Below are 24872 nucleotides of genomic sequence, written 5' to 3' on the forward strand. Positions count from 1 at the left end.
CCATCCATCCATTACCCATCCAGCCATCTTCCTACTTTTCCATGTATTAAGGCGTCCATCCAGTGATTCATCGTTCCATCGTCCATCTTCCTGTCTGTTAATTCACTCATCCATCCATTCTTCCTTCCATCTGTCTGTCCACATATTCAGCCATCTGTCCTCCCTCCTCTATCCATCTGACTGCCCACCCCTCCCTTCTTCCTTCGATCCGCCCTCCCATCCCACTCCTGCTCTGGACACTGCAGGTTGAGCCCCCACGCCCTTTTTGCTGACCTCATTCCCAGCGGCTTTGCTCAGCAGCCCCATCGGGAAGGCTGGGCAGATGCCAGCCCAGAGGACCCTGGAGCCCAGAGCCCAGAGTGTGACTTGCCTGCGCTCCCCCTCCTGGTGCAGCAGAGGCAACGCCGGCTTGGGCCTGGCGTCCTCACTTGGTGCTCCCTGTGCCCTCAGGTGTCCCCTATCGCGGGCATGATCACAGGAACGCTCATCCTCGTCCTGGTCCCAGCCACGAAGAGAGGCCATGCCGACCAGCTCGGGGGGCAGCTCAAGGCACGGACCTCGTGGCTCCGAGACATGAAGGCCCTGATCCGCAAGTGAGTCCTGCTGGGGGGGTTCTGGTGAGAAGAGGGGGTGGCCCACCTAGCACCCGTGGCTGGACTCCCTGCTGTCTCCGCCGCCAGCAGTGCTGGGAGTGACATGGCCACGTGTCGATGACTCTGCTGCCGTAGCCCTCACGCCCAGAGCCCGCAAGGGGAGACATCAGAGCCTTCCAACCCCGGGAGGAGTGGGGAGCGAAGGGGGCCTCCGGGGCCCCACTCAGTGTCCCTGCCCGGCCTCTCCCCAGCCGCAGCTACGTCTTCTCCTCCCTGGCCACGTCGGCCGTGTCCTTCGCCACAGGGGCCCTGGGCATGTGGATCCCCCTGTACCTGTACCGCGCCCAAGTCGTGCAGAAGACGGCAGAGGCGTGCAGCAGCCCGCCCTGTGGGGCCAAGGACAGGTGGGGCCAGGCCCAGGTGGGGGAGGTGGGCGGCAGGGTGGCGAGGGACGCTGGACAGAGGTGCCAGCCCTCTGCCCCAGCGTTGGCCTTCCTCTCAAGCCATCCCCCACCATCCTCTGTCCCACAGCCTCATCTTTGGGGCCATCACCTGCTTCACGGGCTTTCTGGGTGTGGTCACGGGGGCAGGAGCCACTCGCTGGTGCCGCCTGCGGACCCAGCGAGCCGACCCGCTGGTGTGTGCTGTGGGCATGCTGGGCTCTGCCATCTTCATCTGCCTCATCTTCGTGGCCGCCAAGAGCAGCATCGTGGGGGCCTATGTGAGTGCAGTGGGGGGTTGAGGGGTGGTGGGGAGCGGCCTGGCAGGAGCAGTGTGATTTATGGGGCCCTCCTCCCTCCATGGGGAGGCTCCTGTGTGCCTGCCCCTGTTCTGCCAGGGCCTGTCCAGGGCTCGGCTGTGGGCATCTCCATGAGCCACACACTCCTTACGAGCCTGGCTGCCGGGAGCTGCAGGCCGGGAAGGCTGGGCGGCGTTGGGGTTCCCTGCCTGCAGCCAGGGTGCAGGGAGCGAGCTGAGGCCCCGGGGGGGTGTGTGGGGGGCTTCCTGACGGCTGTTCTGTTCTCTCCTGGCAGATCTGCATCTTTGTCGGGGAGACGCTGCTGTTTTCTAACTGGGCCATCACCGCAGACATCCTCATGGTGAGGCAGGCTGAGGTCGCCGCTGCTGACAGGCCTCTTGACTCTCTGGGCAGCTGGGGAGGAAGAGCTGCAGGACTCGGTGGCGGTGTGTGTGAGTGTGAGTGTGAGTGTGTGGTGTGTGTGTGTGTGTGTGTGTGGTGGTGGTGTGTGTGTGGTGTGTGGTGTGTGTGTGTGTGGTGTGTGTGGTGGTGTGTGTGTGTGTGTGTGGTGTGTGGTGTGTGTGTGTGTGTGGTGGTGGTGGTGTGTGTGGTGTGTGTGTATGTGTATGGTGTGTGTGTGTGTGTGGTGTGTGTATGGTGGTGGTGGTGGTGTGTGTGGTGTGTGTGTGGTGATGTGGTGGTGTGTGTGTGGTGGTGGTGGTGGTGGTGTGTGTGTGTGTGTGTGGTGTGTGTGTGTGTGTGTGTGGTGTGTGTGGTGGTGGTGGTGGTGTGTGTGTGTGTGTGGTGTGTGTGTGTGTGTGGTGGTGGTGGTGGAGGTGGTGGTGGTGGTGGTGTGTGTGTGTGTGTGTGTGTATGTGTGTGGTGATGGTGGTGGGGGTGTGTGTGTGGTGGTGGTATGTGTGGTGTGTGTGGTGGTGGTGTGTGTGTGTGGTAATGGTGGTGGTGTGTGTGTGTGGTGATGATGGTGGTGGTGGTGTGTGTGTGGTGGTGTGTGTGTGTGTGTGTGTGGTATGTGTTTGTGTGTGTGTGTGGTGGGGTGTGTGTGTGGTGGTGGTGGTGTGGTGTGTGTGGTGATGGTAGGGTGTGTGTATGTGTGTGTGTGTGGTGGTGGTGGTGTGTGTGTGTGTGGTGGTGGTGTGTGTGTGTGGTGTGTGTGGTGGTGGTGGTGGTGGTGTGTGTGTGTGTGTGTGGTGATGGTAGGGTGTGTGTGGTGATGGTGGTGTGTGTGTGTGGTGTGTGTGTGGTGGTGGGGGAGTTAGGCTGGGAAGGTACGCCTGGAGGCAGGGAGGGGATCAGAGATGTTGGGGTCTGCGTGGAGAGGGCCTGAAATTGGAGGGTTGAGCAGGCAGGATGGATGTGGAGCCTGGGTGGGGAGGGGATGTCTGGAGGCTCAGGTCTGTGGCCGGGAGGCTGGCAGTGCCAGGCTGGCACCGAGGGGGTGCCGCCTGCCAGCGCTCCTCCCCCAGGGTCTGAGCTTCCATCGACCCAGCTCAGCCTGGGTCCCAGGCGTGCCTGCCTGAGTGCCCGCGGCTGGGCTGTGGCCAGGCGCACAGAGGCCGTGTTCACAGGGCCAACAATGGGCCCCAGACCAGCCGGCCCGGGACAAAGGGCTGTCTGAGCGCGGGGGCGGGGCTTGGTGTTCCTGGGCGAGGCTGGGTGCAGTCCGGGAGGGGCTGTGGTCCTGGTCAGTTGCAGCAGTCTGAGGGTGGTGAGGGTTGGGGATGGGGTGACACCTGGTCCTATGCCTTGGACTCCAAGTCAGTGTCAGGAGAGAATTGGGAGAAGGGGGTGCAGAGCCCAGCAGGGTGGGGGTGGGGGTGGGGAGAGTGGGAGCTGCAGGGACTGGCCCTGGGGGCAGGAGGCTGAGGGCTCCTCGTGGGCCGATCCTGGGGCACTCAGGGTTTGGTGCCACAGTAAGGGGCAGCCCAGGGGATCAGAGGCGGCCTGGCGCTGGGCTCCTGCCAGCCCCTCTTCTCCAGGAAGGCTGCCCTGCCCACCAGCTTCCTGCATTCTGCCTTCCTGGGCCGTCTCTCTCTCACCCACACCAGGGACTGGGGGGTGGGATGGGGGCTGGGCGGAGGGGGGTCCGACTCAACTCTGTGCCTCAGCATGGAGCCAGGCAGGGTGGCGGGGGGGGGGGGGAGGGGGCGGGTGTGTGTGTCACTGCACATGCCCGGAGTGGAGGGAGGAGGAATCTGTTTGAATCAAGTGTGCTTGGTGCTGGGCAGGACCCCCTCCCTGCCTCTCCCCCAGGGGCAGCCCCAGCTGCTGACAGGGTTTGGGTCCCAGGGAAATCGTGTCCCATTTTATTAAGTGTCACAGCCACGTGACTATTGTTGGAAATGGGGCCACACAATCCCATCGGATCCAGGTCTCCTCCCTGCCCCCTGTAACGGGGTGCCCAGTGGGCCGTGGCTGCTCCCACAGACTGTCCAAAGGCAGGCACTCTGACTAGATGAGGCAGCTAGAGCTCGGGGCAGGGGGCTGCCCAGGGCACCCACTGAGGCGGCTGCAGTCTGCCCATGCTCCTCCGCTGCCTCGGCCCACCCAGCCTCGGGGCTGCGACCGTGGTTAGGGCCTGCTTGGTCTGATAAGGGTTCCTGGGCCCAGCAGCTCCAGGCACGTGGCACTTAGGGTGCCCAGGGGTAAAAGTGCGGGCTCTTCCAGGGAGGGTTCTTCTCCCCCCTCCCTCGCAGGCCAACCTAGACCTTCCAGGTCCTCATGGAGGGGAACCAAGGTGGGTCTTTGGCTGGTGGGAGGTGAGGGCAGGAGGCTGAGCAGTCAGGGGCTGGGCCCAGCGTTGCCTGACCCTTGTGCAACCAGGGCCTCAGTTTCCCTGACCGCTGCAGCTGGCTCTCCAAGAGCGCAGTGCAGAGTCGAAGGCAGCCGGTCTGTGAGCTGGCGATGAGCAGAGGGCCCTGGGGCCGAGGTGCTAAGACAGCAGGGCAGAAGGGATCTTCGGAAGTGTCCTGACCCCAGGGATGAGGCCAGGTGGTGGGCCTGGCTCCTCTGGCCTCTGACCTGCCACCTCTTCCACAGTACGTGGTCATCCCCACGAGACGGGCCACCGCCGTGGCCCTGCAGAGCTTCACCTCTCACCTGCTGGGGGATGCTGGCAGCCCCTACCTCATCGGCTTTGTGAGTGCCTGGGGTGGGCGCGGCCGTGGTGGGCGACGGGCTCCAGGAGTTGGCCTGCCTTGACACGCACCCACAATCCTCGCAGATCTCCGACCTGATCCGCCAGAGCACCAAGGACTCCCCGCTCTGGGAGTTCCTGAGCCTGGGCTACGCCCTCATGCTCTGCCCCTTCGTCGTGGTCCTGGGTGGCATGTTCTTCCTAGCCACTGCCATCTTCTTCCTCAGTGACCGTGCCAAGGCCGAGCAGCAGTGAGTGGGTGTGGGTGGGCTTGCTGCCACAACCCTGCCTGGGTGCGAGGTGGGTGGGTGGCCTAGCCCTGGGCTCCCGCCTTCCTGACCTCTTGATGCTGCCTGTGCCCAAACCTCCGCTCCACGCCGAGGGAGCCCGCGGTGAACCAGCTGGGCCTGTGGCTCTAGGCTTGGGTTTTTCTTGGGTTAATGGTTTTGAGCGGGGACCCCTCTCCTTCCTTTTTCTCTCATTTTCTGACTTTCTCCTCTTTACTCTTCTCTTTCTTTCCTCTCCCCACCCCTGGGCTCTCCCACCTCCCCCTGGGGCTGACGAGGTCCCTGCCCAGCACGTCCGGTCAACCGGCCCCCGTGATTCGATGTGCCAGAGCAGTGCCCGGGCCCGGCCCCCGCTGATGTGCCACCTTGACCCCTGCCCGTCTCTCCCCCAGGGCGAACGAGCTGGTGATGCCACCCGCATCCATGAAGGTCTGAGGCGGTAAGTGCAGGCCAGGGAGGCTGAGGGGCTCCAGGGAGGGGAGGTGGGACTAGCGGGGAAGCACTCAGGGCACTTTCTCCTGAAGCACGGCCCAGTGACTAGAGGATCATGGGAGGGGTGCAGGCTCCCTCTTCCAGTAAGTCAGCCCCCTTCCTTCCTCAGAAGGGCTGAGGGCATAGGTCAGGGCCACGACTGGCCAGGACTCCCTCCTAGAGGTGCCAGGGCCTGACTCCTACACTTTGACCTTCCTCTGGACCTGGCCCCTAGGGGCAGCACTTCCTTGTGGTGCAAGACCCAAGGTCACCACCCCATACCCTGCCCCCAGAGCCCAGAGGAACTCATTTCTCCAAACAGGAAAGGAAGCTTTAAAAATGATGCCTCCCAAAGCCCCACCTCTGACCTCTGACCCCCCTTCCCTCTAGGTGCCTCTGGAACTATGAAGAATGCTCGCTCCCGCCTAGTCTGGGAAGTGTCCTTCACCATCCCAGTCCTGCTGGGCTGTCCAGCTTTCCACGTGACCCCCGGCAGGACGCCCATCTCTGGTCTGGGACAGCCGAGTGGCCATGGCTCCAAGAGGCTGTGTCCTCAACTAACCTGGAAGGCTGTGTGTGCTGGGGCCACGTGGTCAGACAGACCCCCAGCCCGGGGTTTGGACTGCAGGGCCGCTGGGACCCAGGGAGAAGAGAGCCCCCAGTGAGTGTGTGGAGAGAGCCTGGCCTGTCACCAGCTTATATGATCCTGGGCCAGTCCCTGACCTCCGCAGACCGCGGGGCCAGGGAGTCAGACTTCGCAGTGCAGCTGGCCGGGCAAGGCACCACCGGCAGCTCTGAAGACCCAGCAGCTCCCGGACTGCGCAGACAGCTTGTCCAGGCCTCAGGGTGGCCCTTCAGGCCCTGAGGCTCCCTGGTGTGTGAGGACCGTAGCCTTTCAGCTGGGCCTCTGGACTCGGCCTGGCAGATCTGGGCAGCTGTCGCGGAGAACTTCCTAGCCTGGCGGGTCCCCTAGAGGGCACTTGTCTCTGTGGCTTTGGCCGGGCTTAGCCTGGGTCTCTCAGGTGGGGACCAGCCCAACAAGGAGCTGGTATCACCAGGGGTGAAGGCCCTGGTGGTTGCTACAAGCCACCTGTGCCCCAGGTCTGAGATCACTGGGGTTGCCTACCACACAGGGCTCCTTGAAGCCCCTGGAAAACCTGTTCATCTCCTGAACACGCCCACAGGAGCCAGACCCACTCCTGCCCCACACTGGGCTCTTTCCAGGGGCAGGGCCCTGGGCTCTGACAGCCAGAGGAAGCAGCCTTCCACTCAGCTTCCTGACCCAGGGAGTAGCCTGGTGGAGGCCGACATCCCAGAACCATCTCCATCAACGTCAGCTGCTGCCGCTCACGTGCACTTCCACAGCCCTCTACTGCCCCCAGCCGCTGGCCACCCCTGTGGTCCTGTCTGCATCCCACCCTCATAGCCACATGCAGGGTGCAGCTGCCAAATGTCACCCGAGCCCTGGTCCCCAGCGTGCAGCTTCTCCCGTCCGCTCTGCTCCACTCCCTCCCTGCACATGTGCGGGGCCTTGTGGCCAGGCGCCCCTCTGAGCCAGCCTAGACAATGCTCGCTGCCCTGTAGTTACTGGCTGGTGTGGCTTCAGTGGTGTGGAAGCTACTGGAAAACCCACTCCCCGCCATGCTCTGGGGCACCCTGGGGGCCTAGAAAGGGGGTGGGATCCCCAAAGACCAGCCTGGCCTCCACCCCCACCCCAGGCTCAACTGGGGCCCCAGCAATGTTTTCTTGTTGTACAAGAACCAGGTCCAAGTGTTGCCTCCTCTTCCTTCCGGAAGCCAAACTGCTCCTTTATTTTTTAGAGCTGCTGATTGTGAATCTCAGAGTCTTAAGAGAAGCCAAATATATTCCTCTTGTAAATGAAGAAATAAACCTATTTAAATCATGCCTTGGTGGCTCTTGCAGGAAAGCAGCGTGGGCGGAGGGCACAAGGAGTGGTCACACCTGTGCTCAGCCAGCGCGGTGGCCAGGCCTGCACTGGTGGGGGTCTACGAGCTGACCCCCCTGAACACGAGCCCTAAACTGGCCCACACTGCCAGGAGCCAGGCCCAGCCCCATACAATGCACGTGTGCTCTGGGCTGAGAAACAGGACGGCAGCCCAGGCCATGCAAGAGAGGGCTTGGGTTGCCCCTGCTGCAGCAGGACCTCCCGCACACCCTCCCCCTCCAGGACCAGAAGGCAGTACCTCAGAGTGGCTGGTTTATTGAAATCCTGGTGAAAAAATAGGAGTCTCTAGGGCTGACGGGGAGGGCTGAGGGGCAGGGCCGGCACTCAGGGCTTTGTCGCCTTCCTCAGCTGTGCTTTCTTTTTCTTGGCCCCACTCTGGAGAAGGCTGGGGCTCCTGTTGGCCAAAGACAGCCTTAATCTTGCCTTTTTCCGCGGCAGCGCCGACTGTGGCGATTTGCCTGAGACCCCCTTTTGGGGCAGCTCCTTCCGATACTTCTTTTCGGTAGCAGGCTCCGTGGGGGACCCAGGCGTGGTTCCGTTCACCTGGGACAGCTTCCGATTGCTCTTCTGTAGCTTTGGGGTCTTGGCCGGGGGCTGCAGCGCCAACTGTGGCGATTTGCCTGAGACCCCCTTTTGGGGCAGCTCCTTCTGATACTGCTTTTCGACTACAGGCTCCATGGGGGACACAGGCGTGGCTCCGTTCACCTGGGACAGCTTCCGATTTCTCTTCCGCAGCTTCGGGGTCTTGGCAGGGGGCTCTGGGGACAGACTCTCGGTGGCAGGACTCTTGGCAGCAGGCGTCCCTTCCACCTGGGCCTGGGCTGCAACCTTAGCCTTCTTCCTTTTCCTCTTCTTGCCTGTGCTGGGGGGCTGGGGCTGGTCCCCGCCGGTGGCTGCAGGCTTGGCCTCCTCCTCCTGTGTGGTGCCCTCTGACTTGCGTTTCTTGCGCTTCTTGGTCTCTGGCAAGAATCCCTTTTTCTTCCGTTTCATGCTAACAGGGCTCTGCGTGGCACTGAGGACTTCCTTGGCATCCTTCTTCTCCGACTTGGGGCGCCTGGGAGGAAGTGAGCAAAGTAAGGAAGCATCCGGCGAGGGCAGAGATAGAGTGTCCTCTATCTCTGTGGTCCACGGGACCCAAGCTGCCCACACTGGGCACGCCAAGTCAGAACGTGTGCAGCGTGAGGGTCTCTCCAGCCCTCCCAAGGTGTGTGGGCCCTCCTCCCAGAACCTACGGGACTCCGAGGACCCTCATGGCCTGCCAGTAGATGTCGTAGAGGCGGCTGGACCCAGCCACCTGCTCCTTCTGCCGCACCCTGTGCTGCAGGTACTGCTGTTTGCCCTGCAGCACGTCCCGCACAACCGTCAGGTCCACGGTCAGCTTCTGCGGGAGGTGGGAAAGCTGTGGTTAGCATGGAGATGGGAAGCGGGGCCTCTTGACAGCTCTTGGCCCTGTCTTCCCACCCTTGCCCAATCACTGCCTCTCCAGTGCCCCCCGTGCCCCCTTCTGTACCCTTAGCCACTCCTGCCTGTGAGTCACCAGTTTCACTTGCCTTAGAAGAAAAGGAGCCCCAGGTGCCACATTCGTTCCCACTACCTAGAGCCAGAAGCTCCAATCTCTGCTTCCGCACCTCCCTCTGGGCCAGATTGAGGGACCCAGACACTAAGCCACAGCTGCCCCCGCCCCATCCTGAGGGCCCCTGGCCCGCCTCTGCAGGCCTGGGAACCGGTTCCTTGCTGACGCTGCCCACCAGGAAGCCTCACCTCCTCAGCTTTCTACTGGAGCAAACACCAGCACAGCCTCCCACCCTGACCCTGGCCAGGCACAGGTGGGCACTCTCCCCGCCCAAGTCAAGCAGCTGTGCCCACGGCTCTCTAAACACAGAAAGAGCCAGATTCCTCCCCTGACATCCAGAACCTCCCCCAAGAGCTCACCTCATGATTAATAATCCGGAAGAGGGTGTTGAGCAGCTCCAAGGAGGACCGGTTCTTCAGCAGCTCCGACTTGGTCTGTGCCTCCCCCAGGGCCCGCAGATTCTAAGGAGAAGGCAGCCAGGCTGAGCCACTCGAGCGCTTCCCATAAGACCAAGTGTCTTCTGGGGCAATCCCAAAACCACCCCCAGGCTTAGTGTCTCGGTAATCCTCCCTCCTGAGAGAACAACTCCTGATGGGGTGTGGAAGGGGAGCCCTGTGGCTGTTACCTCCGTGACCTTTGCCAGGATCTGGCAAGTCAGCTGCTCCCACTCGGGGTCCTCAAAGCACAATCTCAGCTCCCGCATGGGCAGGACCTTCTGGAGCAGCAGGCAGGCCTGGGCCTGGGGTGGGGGAAAGTCGTCACCAGGAGCCTTGGCATGCTGGCCAAGGCTTATGGAACCACAGGGGACCCCAAGAACTCTGGCAGCCTGCTGGGCACCTGCTGAGGCCAAGGCAACACTAGGCTGGGGGAGGGGCAGCTGCTGCTCTGGCTCCAACCTGCCTGGGTTGTCACCACAGAGCTCTGGGCTCAGTAATCATCTGCTCCTGTCCCTTCTTCTCAGGGGGGTGGGGGAACAGAGGCCTGGGGTGCGGGAGCAAGACTCTCAGCTGGGTAGGGGTAGCAACCTAGATTGACAAGTTTTGCCCTCTTGCTACTCACTACTGTCTTCCTCCAGCCTCCCCAGCCTCGTCTCTGTCCTCGCCCTGCCCTGTCTGCTAGGACCTGAGCGGGTAGCCAGAGTGTGAGCACTATGGAGTCGGGGGGCTCAGGCCACATGGGGAGTGGCAGAGGCAGGAGCCGGCCAGGTCACAGGGATGGGGTGGGGTGGGCCTGCCTGCCTTTACTCACCAGGGCACTCCTGGGCCTCACAAATACCCAGAAGTGAGTCGAGTGGGTAGTTCAGACAGGCCCCTACCTGATGGCGAGGCCGCGTTTGGCCCGTCACATGCTGGATCACCAGAGGGAGCAGGCTCTTACACAGCATCTAGGGAGGGAATGGCAGGGCTATGAGATGGGGATTGGGGTGAGTAGGGGCCCCGAGGGGTGGGCTGGCCCTATACTCACTGGGTGCCGGGAAAAGAGACTGAGGAACATGGGAATGGTGAGTGGGCTGTTGCGCTTGGTCAGGAAGGAGCTCAGTGCTGATGAGTAGATCGGGGTCACGAGGTTCAAATCCAAGCAGCTGGCAGCCTGGGCCACCTGAGAGAGCGCACTGGTTGATGCCAGGGAGAGGGATCCCTGGTATGGGAGCAGAGCCTGGGCTGCCTTCAGGAGGCTGAAGCTGGGCCCTTGGGAAGTCACGGCCTCAACTCCCCATCTGTGAAACAGGCAGACGGTCCCGGCCTGCTGCCTGGAATCTGCTCCTCTCTATCGGCACTGCACTGCCTAGGCCGAGCCTTCTGGGCCAGGGCCTGCTCACCTCGGGGCCCTTGGGCTTGGTGCTGGCGCTAGTGCCAGTTTTCTCCTTCTTCTGGGGCTTGCGGATGGACCTGTCAGCGGTGTTGCCCTTCAAAACCCGGAGCAGGTAGAGGGAGGCGTTGAAGTAGTAGAGGGCGACGGAGGAGTCGGCCTGGTGAGCGGCCTGCTGCACCAGCCGCTCTACCTGGGTGGACACAGTCTCCACGCAGTTGCCCACGTCACGGCAGTAATGCCGGGAGCGGCACAGGTGGTGTCTGCGGGGAGGTAAGGGGCAAACTGGTTACAACACTCTCTTCCCACCCCTGCTCCCAAGCAAAGCCAACCCCCAAGAATTGGGACCCCAAGCCCATTTCCCAGGTGGGGAACCGACACCTAGAGAGGAAAGGGATTGAAGGCTCAGAGGGAGGTCCAGGGCCAGAGGCAGATCTGCTCCGGAACGGGCTCCCTGGGCCATGGGCTCAACACCCCGACCGGGCCCACATCTCCTGTCTACACCCCTCTCTTGTGGGCTTCCAGGCCCTTCATAAAGCAAGACATGGTCTATGTGCTCAGCACCTGCATGGCCCCCGCAGGGCTGGGAACACAGTAGGGACGAGAGGCGGGACACTCAGCAAGCCCAATGGTGCCCAAGCAGGCGGCAGGGAGGAGCGGAGAAGGTGTGGCCTGAAGCTGGCACGGGATGAGTTGGGGTGCACTGTCCGTCACACTCTCCCCACCTGCGCTAGCCTGTGTACTCGGCATCTCCTCCCGGGCCTTCGTCTCCCAGCACCCCTGCGCTCTGGAAGGCAGGCCGGCACCTGCCCCTCTCCCTCTGGCTTGGCTCCCTGCACTAGTGTAGCCCATGCCGCCGCCCATTTCTTAAAGGGCAGGCCCGCCCTTGGTGAAAACGTCGGTGGCTCCTAACACAGCCAGAGGTCCACAGGACTCTCACGTCCCAGCTGCACCTGACCAGCTCCCCGCTGGACCTTCTGCCCCACCTGTGGCCGCAGGCATGACGGACTCTACAGCTCCCAGCACTGCTGGTGCTTCCCCAGCAGGCCGTCCCTCACCTTGAGACTGGGTTAGTGCTCCCACTGTCTCTTACCACTACCCTACCCCGCCCCCACAATTCCAGGATATACTGCCGATCAACAGTCTGGTTTTCCAACTGCAGGGACCCTGAGGGCTGGGGCTCCCTGAGGACTGCTGGTCTAGCTCAGAGCTGCTCCGTGTGGGAGATGGATGGATGGATGCATCAGCCAGTGTGTGGGTGGCTAGCAGTGAACCTCGAGAGTGGAGAGGGCCCCCTCTGGAAACTTGGCTCCTACCCTTTCTACCTGGGAAACCCCAAAGGCCTGGCGCTCCGAGGAGCGTTGGTTTTGGGGCCTGTTGGTGGTCCCCGCCCACCCGCCCGGGCTCACGTGAAGATGCGGGCCGTCTTGTGCAGGAGGTCCTGCTCCTGCTTGGTGCTGCTGGTGCGCATGCTGCGACGGATGATGTTCAGCAGCGGCTCGAGCAGCTCCAGGACCAGGGGGTTCTCGGGCTGCTTGGTCACCAGCACCTCAATCAGGTCCAGGACCTGTGGTGGGACGGGTGGGCTCAGTGCGGTATGGGAGGCGACTGGGCTGGACAGCGCCGGGGGCGCTCAGGCTGGTTCTCGGCTCACCCTGATCTGGAAGTCCCGCCGGAGCGCCTTCTCCTTCTGGAGCTTGTTCTTCTCGTCCCTCCGGGCCTGGATGCGCAGCTTCTGCTCGGCAAAGAGGCTGGCGAGGTTCTCGTCCAGCGCCATCATGGCCTCGTCCCCCAGCTCCTCATCGTCATCGTCGACTCCACCCTGAGCAACAGATGCCCAGTGAGCAGCCTGGCCTCCGGGCACATGCAGACAGACAGGGACGGGAGCCCCCGAGCTTCTGCTCACCAGCGCCTTCCCTGCCTGCAGCACCGCCATCAGCTGCTCCCGGAAGCCGGGGTCGACGTCCCCGTCCCGATCCTCCTCATCGCTCTCCTCCTCTTCGCTCTCGTCCTCACTCTCGGAGTTTTTGTCGTCCTCGCTCTCAGAGCTCTTGTCCTGTGGGTGGCTGGAGTGTATAGTCCCCATTGCACACCACGTGTCTGCCCACCCCGCGCTGCCCCTTGTTGGCAAGTACCTCCTCGTTCTCCAGCTGCTTCTCGGAATCGTCCGTGACCACCACATTGTCGTCCTCGTCCTCGCTCTGCTCTGGGTTTAGCACCTGCAGGGCATTCCCAGGTGCTGACCCCCTTTACCTCCTCAGGCCACTGGGCCCTCTCGCCTAACTTCCCTGGCCTTGCCCAGTCCAGTCTCGGCCAAAAGGTCAAGGCAGGAAAGTGAAGCCCAGGAGGTAAGGCTACACCCTCCACGCCCAACGCCAGCACCGCCTGGGTCAGGGCTGCACAGCAGCAGAGTGATGAGGCCCCACACACTCTGCAGGTTACAGTGAGGACCAGGGGCTGATATGGCAGCCCTGGTGCTGGGACAGCCACCTCTTGGGACCCATTTCCCCAAAGACCCCAACTTACATCCAGGATTAGCTGCAGGGCACGTGGAGTCAGGTGGGCGCAGATGTGGCTAAACACGGTCCGGGCCACCTGGCGAATCAAATGGCTGGGCTGGGCCAGGAGGGCCAGGAGGATCTCCACCAGCACCTCCACCCACGGCGGCTCCTGGGGTTCTGCAAGCAGGGAGAGGTCTGAGCCCGGGCAGGCACTGTTATCCCATCCTGGTCCCTGCTGTGCCCTGCCCACCCCCCTTTGCCCTCCCCAGGGGCAAGGACCCACTGGCGGCCTTGGAGCGGGTCCGGCGGGTCTTCTCCCCCAGGCTCTTCTTGATGCAGGTCTGGATGTCACCTAGGAGGTCGCAGCTCTCTGTGGGGGACTGTGGGGAGGGCAGAAATCAGGAGCCGAGCCCCATCCCCATTCCCAGGGGAGGGGCCAGTCACCCTCAGCAGCCAGGACCCCAGCTGGACACCAGAGACAGAGCTGGACAAGGGTGGCTGGGCAGTCATAGGAAGCCAGCAGGCCCCATGCTTAAGGTTCACAATTCTAGGCTGTTCCTCCTACTCGTAGTTCAACATTACTACATAGAAAAAAACCGGAAAATCATTAATTTTAACTTAAACTCATTTAACCCATCTTGTTGGGGACAAGCCCAGACTCTAGCCACCCACCCTATAGGGGTGAGGGGGCTCTAAAAACAGCCTGTGTGATCCATGGTACTGAAAAGGCGGACTTCTCCCTCACCATGCGGTGGGGTTTAATGTTGGGGCCAGGGGTGACAGAACAGGCCAAATAGAAGCCCAGCACTCTGGCCACCTTCGTCTCCAGCTCCCTGGCTGTGCAGGCACCTTTTCTTCTTTTCTTTTTTTTAAACCCTCACCCCCAAGGAGATGCTTTCATTGATTTAACCCTTTGCACTCGCTTGCTTTTTTCTCGATTCCTTTATTCTACTCGGTATTTAATTTTTTAAATACCCCAGATTTTACAAAGCGCGGCAGTAGAATAAAAAACTGGAGTTTCTTTTCATACAAACTTATTTATTTGGATTTTTTTATATTTCAAATTATTGATACATTCAATACAATTCGACATACGAGCTGCTACCGATACTAACCATGTCGAGTCACACTCGACATCCGAGTGCAAAAGGTTAAAGAGAGAGGAAGAGGAGGGGGAGAGGGAGAGAGAAAGAGAATGAATGAATGAATCAGATTTGTTGCCTCCCATCAATGTTTCTCTCTCCTTTTCCCTTCATTTCTCTCAAATCAATAAAAACACATATTTTTTAAAAAGCCTAAAAAAAAAAAGTACAACTACAGAACAATAATTGAGAACAGCCTGAAAACTAGTTGAACAGAAGTCTCAGAATTAAGGATATACACAAGAAGCCAGGCTGGTAGGAGGGGCAGAGACATGGAAGGGGCTGGCCCCACACCCATGTATTGTGGTTAAAAATTGGGAGGCATATCTCAGCTGTGGAGACCTCTGCTGAGGAGTGAAGGGTCCCAGCACCACAATGGGCTCTCAGCCCAGGGTTCCGGTGCTGGGAAGAGAAGTCCCTATAACTTCTGACTATGAAAACCAGCGGAGGTTGTGGCCCAATGAGACAGAGGGATGCTGGAGTCCCTAACAGCTCAAAAAGTGCCAGAGATACAGAGGAAGGAACTGAATTGTCTGGCTTAGGCCATTGTTCCTTTTCTGAGCCCTTCCCCTACAGAGCCGGCAGCAGGCAGCGTATCCGAGTCTCCATTAACCTGGCTAACATGGCTTGCCCAGGCCTGGTGATTCCCTGAGACCCTGCCTCATCCAACTTTGGGGCCCACTCAGTGCTTCCAGTGGCTTTTCCATACTAACAGCCTGTCTTGGCTCATGATGGGGACTTTCCTAAAATCTCACAAAAGCTCACAAACCTTAAACAAGTAGCTTCTGGCCTCAGACCTCTTGCTAAGCAGCCCCAAGCCAGCACGAGTGGCAGCTGGCCTCAGTGTGCAGCTTAGCCTCTCCCTGGCCCTCCAAGTGGCAACCATCTGCAGATCCCTTTGTAGCTCATACCAGGTAACCCTAGCAAAGCAAAGGCCACTGCTAAACCTGGCTGCACCAGCCTCTCCCAAGAGCACCACCCAACCACCTCCAAATGGCACACCCGAAGGGTGGACTCAGCAGGCATCGGAGCCTGGCTACAGCGAATCCTGCTCTGTGGGGCCAGTCCCCACACAACAGTTCCTCCACTTTAGTCATGGCCAGTCCTCACAGACAATCAGCCTGAGGGTCAATCCCTCCCACTGCTAACAGCAATCAAAGCTCAACTACAACAGGAGGACACACACAGCCCACACAAGGGACACACCTGGAGTACCCAGCTCAGGCAACCAGGGAGGCTAAGCCACTGGGCTCCAAAGGGTACCTACTACTTAAGGCCACACTACCAAGACCAGGGGACACAGCAGCTCTACCTAATATATAGAAGCAAACACAGGGAGGCAGTCAAATTGAGGAGATAAAGAAACATGTCCTAAATGAAAGAATAGGACAATAGCTCAGAAAAATAACTAAACAAAATGGAGACAAGCAACTACCAGATGCAGAGTTCAAAGGTTATTAGGATGCTCAATGAACTCAATGAGAACTCTAACAAAGAGATAGGAAACGTAAGAAAGGAGACAGAAAATGTAAAAAAGTTAGAAATGAAGAATATACTAACTGAAATGAAAAACACATTATAGAGAATCAACAATAGATTAGATTAAGCAGAGGACCAAATCAGAGAAGACAAAGTACTAGAAAACAACCAATCAGAACAGCAAAAAGAATAGAAAATAACGAGACAGTTTAAGAGTCCCCTGGGACCACATTAAGCAAACCAATATTTGCATCATGGAGGTACCAGAAAGAGAAGAGAGAGCAAGGAATTAAAAAGTCTATTTGAAGAAATAATGACAGAAAACTTCCTTAACCTGGCAAAGGAAATAAGACACTTAAGCCCAGGAAATGGAGAGTCTGAACAAGATGAATCAAGAGACCCACACCAAACACATCATAACTAAAATGTCAAAGGTTGAAGACAAAGAGTCTTAAAAGCAGCAAGAGAAAAGCAGTTAGTTACTTACAAGGAAGTGCCAATGAGATTGTCAACTGAATTCTCAACATTTCTTTCCAGGCCAGAAGGGACTGACAAGAAATAGTGATGAAAAAGGCTATCGTTTAGAATTGAAGGACAGATAAAGAGCTTCCCAGACAAGAGAAAGCTAAAGGAGTTCCTCATCACCAAACCAGTATTAGACATAGGTTGGCTGAATGGATAAGAAAATACGACCCCTAAATATGCTGTTTACAAGAGAGTCACTACAGATCGAGAGACACACAGACTGAAACTATAGGGATGGGAAAAAATATTTCATGAAAATGAAAACAAACAAAAAGCTGGGGTAGCAATACTTATAACACACAAAATAGACTCTAAAACAAAGGCTACAAGAGACCAATTCCATTTCTGGGTATTTATCTTAAGAAACCCAAAACACTAATGCAAAAAGACATATGCATCCCTATGTTCATTGCTGCATTATTTTCAATAGCTAAGATAAGAGAGCAACCTAAGTGCTTATCAACAGATGAATGAAGAAGAGATGGTACATATATACAATGGAATATGACTCAGCCATAAAACAGAATGAAATCTTGCCATCTGCAGTAACAAGAATAAACCTGGAGGGTATTATGCTAAATGAAATAAGGCAGATAGAGAAAGACAAACACCGTATGACTTCACTTAGATGTGGAATCTAAAAAGATCAAAAACCAAACAAACTCAGGTACAGAGAACATTTTGATGATTGTCAGGTGTGAGGGTGATTGGGAGGATGGGTGAAAAAGGGGCAGAAATTTAGCAGCACAAATCGCCAGTTATAAGGAAGTAGTCATGGGAATATCAAGCACAGCACTGTGGATGGATATAGTCAGTAAACTGTAGTAACTATGCATGGTGTCAGATGGGTGCTAGTGTTACTAAGGTGATCACTTTGTAAGTTACATAAATCTCTAATCGCTATGTTGTACACCTGAAACTAATATTGTCTGTCAACTGAGAAATGAAGGTTCAGAGTTAAGAAGTAATCACGAGGGTCAAAGAGCTGCTGGCACTAAACTCCACCAGGACCAGCTGGATCAACGCCTTACGAAGTTCAGCTCCCCAGATCCTTTCCTGGCAAAGTCCTCAAGCTGCTCAGGAGGAAGCCTTAGGGCCCAGACCCCAAATCCATAAGCCCCTCCTTTCCAGGTGCCGTACCTTGAAAAGGTGGATGCCCACCAGGAGTAGCAGGTGCTGAAAGGCGGTGGCCTTGGCCTTGGCCTCTGAGGAGCAAGCCTCCAGTTCCTCCAGAGTCTGCAGCATCCTGGTGGGAGATGGGCATGCTCTCAGGCCACCTCTGCCAGTGTCAGACCCCAGAGCGTCCCACCCACGCCCTGGAAATCCCACCCCTCACCGGGTCCAGGCCTGGCGCTGTTGCGTAGTGAAGGGCGTCACGGGGGACACGTTGCGGCTGTGGTTCAACAGCATGTCAGCAAACTGTACCAGGCGATAGGTCCAGGGATGCTTGCCCTGGGTCTGCTCCGGAGCCTGCTTAAAGTGTGTGCTGAGGGTCTGCAGCAGGCTAAGGGAGGGCGGGGTCACTGGCTGGGTTAGTAAACATGGCCACCCATCCCAGCCCCACACCCTGACCCACTGGAACTCACTGGGCTGCTAGAATTTCTCCCAGCTTAGAACTGGAGAAAGCAAGCACCCAAGGCCACCTTCCAGCCCTGCTAGCCCACCCTTAGCTTCTCCTGAGCTGCCCAAGACCTACCTGAAGAAGGCACTGCTGAACACTTCTCGGGCCCGGCCCTCCACAGGGAAGGAGAACCGCTGCCCAGTTTCAGGGATCTGGGATGTGGGCTTCTTTGTTTCAAAGAATGAGTGGAAAAAGCAAAACCTGGGGAAGGTGGGAGATCAAGCCGTGTTGCCTGCTAGTGCCACCCAGTTTTACCAGCCCCTCCTTAGATGGCACCCCGAAGGCCTGGAGGAAGAGGGAGCCAGCCACTCCAAAGAGAGGGAGTAGACACTTCTCAGATCTGGATCCAGCATCCCTCCCTTGGAACCAAGATCCACTCAAGCCTGTGTGGCCTCAACCAAGTCACACCACCGTTTCTGCAAACACGGGCTACCCCCTGGGACTGCAGTGAGAGTCGAACGAGCACCTGGCACAGGTGAGGCCAATGGTGAGACCTCCCTGACCCTGTCGATGTGCAGAGGCTGCCCACGGGACACTCGGAGCCTGTGAGGCCCCTGCAGCCTTGCACCTCCTGGGTCCCTTCCTTTCACAGGCTCCCAAGGAATTTCTCCCAAATCCCTTCTGCCTAAGGGACAGGAATGGCTTGCCTGCTCCCCATGGACAACCTGACCCCAACACTTCTGGCTCCAGGGGGGACCCAAACTAGGACTAGGCAAGAGGCCCAACTCTTTGGCTGCTCCACCCATGGGGAGTTGTGGTTTGAGCACATCTCACACCTGGCCACCTCCTCAATCAAGGCCTCCTCCTTCTCCAGGTGCAAGCTGTCCACGATGCTGACCAGGCGGAGGATGATCCACTTCCGCAGCCGGAACACAGCTCGCTCAGGCCTGGAGGGCAGAAGCCAGGTCACAGGAGCCATTCAGCGATGGTAAAAATGGTACTCCTTTGCCCATTTTGGAGACAGGAACACCAAGACCTCCGCCCCCTTAACACCAGCATGGGAACACATGTGAGGAAACTGAGGCCTTCTTTGAGAGCTATGGCTCAGCTCCCCATCATCTTTCCTCCCCTCCCACGGAACCCCAATAGTGTACAAGGGAGAGTCCTGGTCTCTGGGCTCAGCAGGCCCAGGAAACCCACTCCTGAGCCCTGGGCCCCTGCCTGTCCCCCGCTGGGCCCACTCACCCGTGGATCGAAGCATCCTGGGCTTTCTTCTGATTGTCGGTGCTGAAGTCCACCAAGGAGTCCAAGTCGGGCTGCAGAAACATGTCCTGCAGCCAGGCCACATAGCCCTTGAGGGCGGGGGCACTCAGGAACCGCACGACCCGCCAGAAGGTAGGCACCACGGGGAGGCCCTGGTTGGTGATGGAAGAGAAGGCCACCACCACGGCCAGCTGCCTCTCGGGGTCATCTCGGCAGCCTTCCAGGAAGCTTCCGACGTACTCGTTCATCTCTGGAGCGAACTTGAACTGGCTCGGGTACTGCAAGAGTCAGGCACTGCACTGACCGACAGCCCTGCCAGCCTCTTCCACCACAGGTACCCCGAGGCCCAGCAAGTGCCCCTCCCTCGTACAGCCAGGATTAGTTGTCCTGTCTCCCCAATGCTTGTCTGCCACCAAGGCCTGCCTGTCTGGCTGCTCTGGCCGGAGGCCCCTCCTTCCCACCTCTCACTGGATTGCGACAGGCTGCTTTCTAGGCTGGAGGCAGGGCAGAGTCATGGTTCAGTGTCCAGTCTGGGACACCACAGACCTGGGTTCAAATCCCACTTCTGCCAGCTCCTAGCTGTGCCACTTGTTTTTGTGTGAAAGCTTGTTTAATCTTTGTAACAACCTTTTGTCATTTGTAGATGAAGAAAATTAGGTACAAAAAGGCTTAGAAGTAATTTCTGGGGGGCTCTGATTGGTACAACTGGGATGTGGACCAGGTTGGCAGGGCCTCCCAGCCTGTGCCCTTCGCTGCTCTTTACTTTCTGATTTGTCCCCTCCTGCCCCCTTCCCTCTCTCCTCCCACCTCCCCTAATTCTAACAGGAGGCAGCTCTCGGAGCTGCTTGTGAGGGTGAAATGAGCTGGCGAGGAGCAAACCCAGCTATGCTTCCTGCTTTAAGGGAACATCTTCACAACAACTCGGAGGAGGCACCGCTCCTCTCCTCTCAGACAGGGAGAGGCAGGCACGGGGCCGGGAAGCAACCTGTGAGGGTCACATAGCAGTGAGTGGTGGAGCCAGGACTGGGACCGGTGGTCTGGTCCCCCACCCCATGCTCTTAACCACCACCTGACTCTCCTGTAGAGTGCTTGGCTCAGTGAAGAACACTGGGATGGATGGGGGTCTGGGCAGGCTGCTGGCTGTAATGCCTCTGCCGAGGGCAGAAGGGCCGACCTTGCCACAATTCTGCTCAGAGGGGCAGAGGAAGGGGACACCCAGCTCCCAGGCTCCTTCCAAAAGCAGCTGTGCTTACCCATACCAGGCAGGACCAGGGGCAGGAAGACCCCTGATGCTGGAGCCAAGAGCTTGTATTCCAGAAGCTGACTGATCCCTGAGGTGGCCCACCCCCCTTCTCAGCAGGAAGCCTGGCTGTTTCTGGCAGTGGGGGCCGCAGGGGTGGCACCCACCTTAGCAGTGACTATGTGCTCCCCATAATGTCGGATCGTGTCTCCTCGCATCACCAGCTGCAGCTGCTCCTTGGACAGCATGGGCAAGGATGCGCCCAGCAGGCGGAAACACAGGTAGCTAAGGGTGTGCACGACAGAGCCTGGTCAGAGCCCTCAGCCCCCCTGGGTGGACTTGGGGACTGCCAACCCACCTCAGCCTAACCAACAGGAAAGAGGGGCCAAGAGTGGAGAAGCGCCACGGCACCTGGCTGGCCAGAACTGCTTCTTCATTAGCCCTTGTTCCACAATTTCGTTCCAGAACCACGGGAACTTGTCTTCCCGAAGAGCCAGGCGGAGCAGGTCCAGAGCCACAGCGGGCAGTTTGCGCTCCTTCTTCACAGAGTTGGCGGCCATCTTCAGCACAGTCACCAGTCTGTGGAGGGCAGAGGGGACTCAGGTGGCATCCACTGAGCAGACCAGGGAAGCAGGGACACCCCAGGCCATACTGTAAATCCGCGAATGGCCAGATGCAGCCCCCTGGCCCAGGAGCCCGCCCACCTCCCTCACACCTGGGGATATTCTCATCCGACAGTAGGTTGACCGATCCCATGAGCTTCTCCAGCTGCACGGGCACCTTCTGCTGGGCCAAGAGGAAGATCTCCAGGTGCTCAGGGGAGCCAAGTATTGAATTCAAGTCGGGCTTGAGAACCTTCGGCAGGACCTCCTGCCACATGGCCTCGGGGACCTGGGATGGGGAGACAGGTTGAGGGAGGGTGGCTCCCTCACAGCACCCTTTGTTTCTTCTGTGAAGTGAGCCCTATGGGCTCCCTCGAGGGCCCTGGTACAGTGCAATCTTAGGTGGGGGAGCCATAACCCCCCTGCTAGGCATCAGAGGATATTTGTTAAAAAGCTCCCATTTCCAAGTCTCAGGAAGCTGTTTTTTAAATATATTTCTTTATTGTTTCAGAGAGGAAGGGAGAGGGAGAGAGATAGAAACATCAATGATGAGAGAGAATCACTGAGTGGCTGCCTCCCGTACGCCCCCTACTGGGGATCAAGCCCACAACCCAGGCATGTGCCCTTGGCCGGAATCAAACCTGGGACCCTTCAGTCTGCAGGCCGATGCTCTATCCACTGAGCCAAACCGGCTAGGGCAGGAAGCTAGGTTTTTAATAAGCACCCCACTGATGCCAACTGGTCAGAAGTCACCGGACTAGCCCATTTCTTATATAAGGAACCCCAAGTGGAGAGCTGGGGTTCAAATTCAGATCCTCTGGTTCTGCAGCCACAGCTTTGCAGAAAGCTGGGGCCCAGGATTTTGCTGTCCTTGCCTTTTCCCCAGTAGCAAAAGGTTCCAGGTATTAGCCTATCTCCATTTTCCAAGTAGGGCAGTGGGTAGGGGCCCAGTTCTGTCCCAAAACAACAGCAAACATGTTTAAATATACTTGCAACATGCCAGGTGCTGTTCTAGTAACTACACTGTCCAATATGGCAGCCATTGGCTACAAGTGGCTACTGAGCACCTGCGATATGCTAATCTGAATAGAGACTTGCTCTAATTGCACAATACACACTGGCTTTCAAAAACTTAACATGACAAAAAGAATGTGAAGTACTTCTACAACTTTTTGTATTGATTGCATGTTGAAATAACACTAGGTTGTTATTTAGGCAACCTAATAGATGTATTAGGTTAATTAAGTATGCCATTGAACTAGTTGTTTTTTTTAAATCTTTTTAATATAGCTACTAAGTGTCAGTTACACATTTTTGTATCTCTCTGTCAGTTAACATTAACTCGTGTCTTATCCATGTTTCTACAAAGAGTAGCGCTACCCTAGGTCCCACACCCCATAAACCCGTACCTCAGAGAGGATGTCCACCAGGGCCTTCTGGGGCTGCTCCTGCAAGTGGTTGTAGTACTGGGCCAGGACTTGCAGTAGCTTCACGGACTTCATCAGGGCCTCTGAGTCCTGGTGCCCACCAAAGGGTAGAGGGTATGAGCAGGATGTGCCACTGTCACCCAGCACTCCCCAGCCAGTCCACATGATCCCGTTCCCCCAAAGCTTTTACCTTCACCAGCCGGCCTGACTGAAAGAGGGCTAGCACCCCAAACAGGTTTGCAAAAAGAGCAGGTCTCCTCATCACCTACAAAAGGATTCAGGCATCGGTGAGAAGGCCCCAAGTACCCCCCACCCAGGGCTGCTGACCTCCCTGGGGACACTCACTCTCACCTTCTTAACTCTCTGCAGGTCATGTTTCTCCTGTATCTGCTGCAGGATGCTGCACAAAGGGATGTCTTCGAAAGACTGTAACAACTGCCAGGAGTTGTGGCAGGAGGGAGAGGGCTCAGGGGGGTGGCCCAGCCACATCCCAACAGATCTCAACCTCCTCCTGCTTCTCCCCCCTTCAGATCCCTGCTCGAACCCTAAGGATGCCTCTGAAGCTACCCACCAATGATGGAATCTGCGGCCGGAGTGGAGCTGAATCTTGCCTCCCTGCCCCATACCTACCCAGAAGGGGGTTGCAGAAAGTACCCCCTTTGGCTAATAGATTCCCAGACACTCTATCCCCACAGCCTGCTCGGAGCTCCCCTCAGGCTGATCCTAAAGGAATGATCTTTATTGCGCTTCCAGCTCTTTAAGTTCCTCAGAAGTAGTCGGCCTATAATCGGCTGAGTGGCACTTGGGATTAGAGGGTCCTAGACATTGCAGAGATAAGTGAACCCACTCCCAAGCTTACTGCCCCCAGTCAAATGCACCTCGGAGGTCGGTCAATCCATGTACCAAAAAGAAAACTGCTCAACCTCCTACTCCACCTGTGAGGGCTTCTCTGCAGACATGCCGGTTCATACACTTTCTCCACCTCCACGTGGGGACGCCTCCCATCAGCTCAGATGTCACCTCCCCCAACTTCTCCCCCCGAAGACCACGGACTCCTTCCCTGCAACTGAGACATCTGCCCTCCTCACTCCCCACCGTGTTGACCAGCACGGCTGGTCCCCTTCCAGGAGTCCCCATCTCACCTGGGCCAAGGCCAGACTGTAGCAGGGCCGGGCGGTTTCTCGCCCCATTCCGAGCCCAGCGATTAGGCGCTTCTGGGCGTACTTCATCTCGGATCCCTGCGGAACCAGCGCATCCCCGGGTCGACCAGTCACGAGAATCGCACCGCGCCCGCCTCCCCGCTCCGCCCTTCGGCCCGCGCTCACCTGGGCATCTAGGTTCGCGAACGCGTGCCCCCAACCCCCAATCCCTCTTTGCTGAGACCCTCGCAGCCCTGTCCCGGGCCCCGCCGCCATACCTCCGGTCTCGCGCGCAGATACTCCAGCAACTTCTCCGTGGCCTCAAGCCGCGTCTCCTGTTGCGGCTTCGCAATGTCCCAGAAAAAGTCCAAGAACTCGCGGCTGTGCTGTAGCAGGCCCTGGCGGTCGACAGGCCGAGCGCCGCCCTTCGCCGCCTCTCCGGGAGACATAGCCGCGGCCCCGTCCCGCTTCTCCATCTCCACCGCCACCATGCTCCGGGAACACGTGGGCTCCGGGGCAGCCTCTTCCGGGTCAGGTCGCGGCGCGTGCGCTCTGGGTTGTGTCGGCTGGGGACAGCGGAGCCGGGCGTGGGGGGCGGAGCCGGAAGGAGGTGGGCGGGGCCGGAGGAGGTGGGCGGGGCCGGGAGCGGCTGGGCGGGGTCGGGACCGTCAGGTCCTCTCGCTCTCACACCAGGAAATGAGGAGTTTGAATTTTATTCTGAGTGTGGTGGTTCGTTGGAGGGTTTTAGGGAGGGGCAAGTCTTGATTCTGTTTACACTTTAAAAAGATTATACTGCAGCTGTATTGGGAGGTAGGGGAGTGAAGAGGTAGAAGCAGAAAGAACAGACAATGGTGGATTGGGTCAAGGTAATATGAGAACAAGTCAGAGTCCAGCTAATTTGGAACTGGTAGTGGGTGATGGATGTGGGGTGGGGGAGAAGCGGGGAGGGAAGAGATGGATGCCAGATTTAGGGCTAAAATGAGTGGGTAGATTGTGCTACCATTTACTGAGCAGGGGAAGAATTTTCTTTCTAAGCAGGGGTGGGAGGCAGATTGAGGTGGCAGGATCAAGAGTTCCATTACATCAGAGATACCTTTTACAATGTGTATATATGGAGGTGTTACTGGTCACCCTGTTTGTGGACTTGAGAAGCTGTCTTTGGAGGGTGTAGTCCAGAGAGACCCCAGCCCTGAGGGAGGTGGGGTGGTCAGGGCCCAACCTGGCATTTAAATTTCATACACCCAGCTTTTTTGTACCTAGGCCCTGGGGAACTTCCTACTCACCCTCTCAACCTCTTCCTTGCTCTGCTGTCTGTTTTAGGAAGTGAGATGAAGAGGTTTACCTTGTACATACGGCGCCCTAGGAGACAGGAGGTGAGCAGAGCAGGGGGAGCTGAAA

The 24872-nt window shown here is 58.0% G+C and overlaps 2 protein-coding genes across 3 annotated transcripts in view; one reads left to right on the forward strand and one right to left on the reverse strand.

Moving 5' to 3' along the window:
• Nucleotides 1–7150, forward strand: part of SPNS2 (SPNS lysolipid transporter 2, sphingosine-1-phosphate) — a 38331-nt gene extending 31181 nt beyond the window's left edge. The window contains exons 6-13 of one of the 2 annotated variants that reach the window (XR_013815090.1): nucleotides 451–593; nucleotides 845–997; nucleotides 1125–1314; nucleotides 1628–1693; nucleotides 4393–4491; nucleotides 4577–4740; nucleotides 5055–5215; nucleotides 5638–7150. Coding sequence is in view for 1 of the 2 variants with exons in the window: in XM_079798315.1 (XP_079654441.1) it covers nucleotides 451–593; nucleotides 845–997; nucleotides 1125–1314; nucleotides 1628–1693; nucleotides 4393–4491; nucleotides 4577–4740; nucleotides 5169–5211 (858 nt within the window). In the remaining variant the exon portion in view is untranslated. The remainder of the gene's footprint in view (nucleotides 1–450; nucleotides 594–844; nucleotides 998–1124; nucleotides 1315–1627; nucleotides 1694–4392; nucleotides 4492–4576; nucleotides 4741–5054; nucleotides 5216–5637) is intronic. The other variant, XM_079798315.1, reaches the window with a different exon arrangement.
• Nucleotides 7151–7447: 297 nt separating this feature from the next.
• On the reverse strand, nucleotides 7448–23988 carry MYBBP1A (MYB binding protein 1a). The gene is made up of 26 exons (XM_079798314.1): nucleotides 23753–23988; nucleotides 23478–23573; nucleotides 22687–22770; nucleotides 22526–22600; nucleotides 22318–22425; nucleotides 21022–21197; nucleotides 20718–20885; nucleotides 20474–20591; nucleotides 19049–19344; nucleotides 18640–18750; nucleotides 17939–18064; nucleotides 17579–17746; nucleotides 17383–17488; nucleotides 13380–13476; nucleotides 13122–13273; nucleotides 12731–12814; nucleotides 12502–12651; nucleotides 12250–12417; nucleotides 12005–12162; nucleotides 10606–10858; nucleotides 10251–10385; nucleotides 10102–10170; nucleotides 9412–9525; nucleotides 9146–9247; nucleotides 8446–8594; nucleotides 7448–8267 (listed from the first exon to the last, which is right to left on the reverse strand). Exons 1-26 carry the CDS (start codon nucleotides 23963–23965, stop codon nucleotides 7538–7540), a joined length of 4206 nt encoding a protein of 1401 aa, XP_079654440.1. The 5' UTR covers nucleotides 23966–23988; the 3' UTR covers nucleotides 7448–7537.
• Nucleotides 23989–24872: the final 884 nt, after the last annotated feature.

This window comes from Cnephaeus nilssonii, assembly GCF_951640355.1.
Source record: "Cnephaeus nilssonii genome assembly, chromosome: 19".
Classification (NCBI taxonomy): Eukaryota; Metazoa; Chordata; class Mammalia; order Chiroptera; family Vespertilionidae; genus Cnephaeus; species Cnephaeus nilssonii.

Bases quoted from the DNA above. Each gene is read 5' to 3' on its own strand.
- MYBBP1A (XM_079798314.1), bottom strand. From the start codon at position 23,965: ATGGTGGCGGTGGAGATGGAGAAGCGGGACGGGGCCGCGGCTATGTCT. The intron at 22,771-23,477 runs GTGAGATGGGGA...AACTCCTGGCAG, and splicing joins ACAGTCTGGCCTTGGCCCAG to TTGTTACAGTCTTTCGAAGA. The intron at 18,751-19,048 runs GTGAGTGGGCCC...TCTGCCCTCCAG, and splicing joins CAGGATGCTTCGATCCACGG to GCCTGAGCGAGCTGTGTTCC.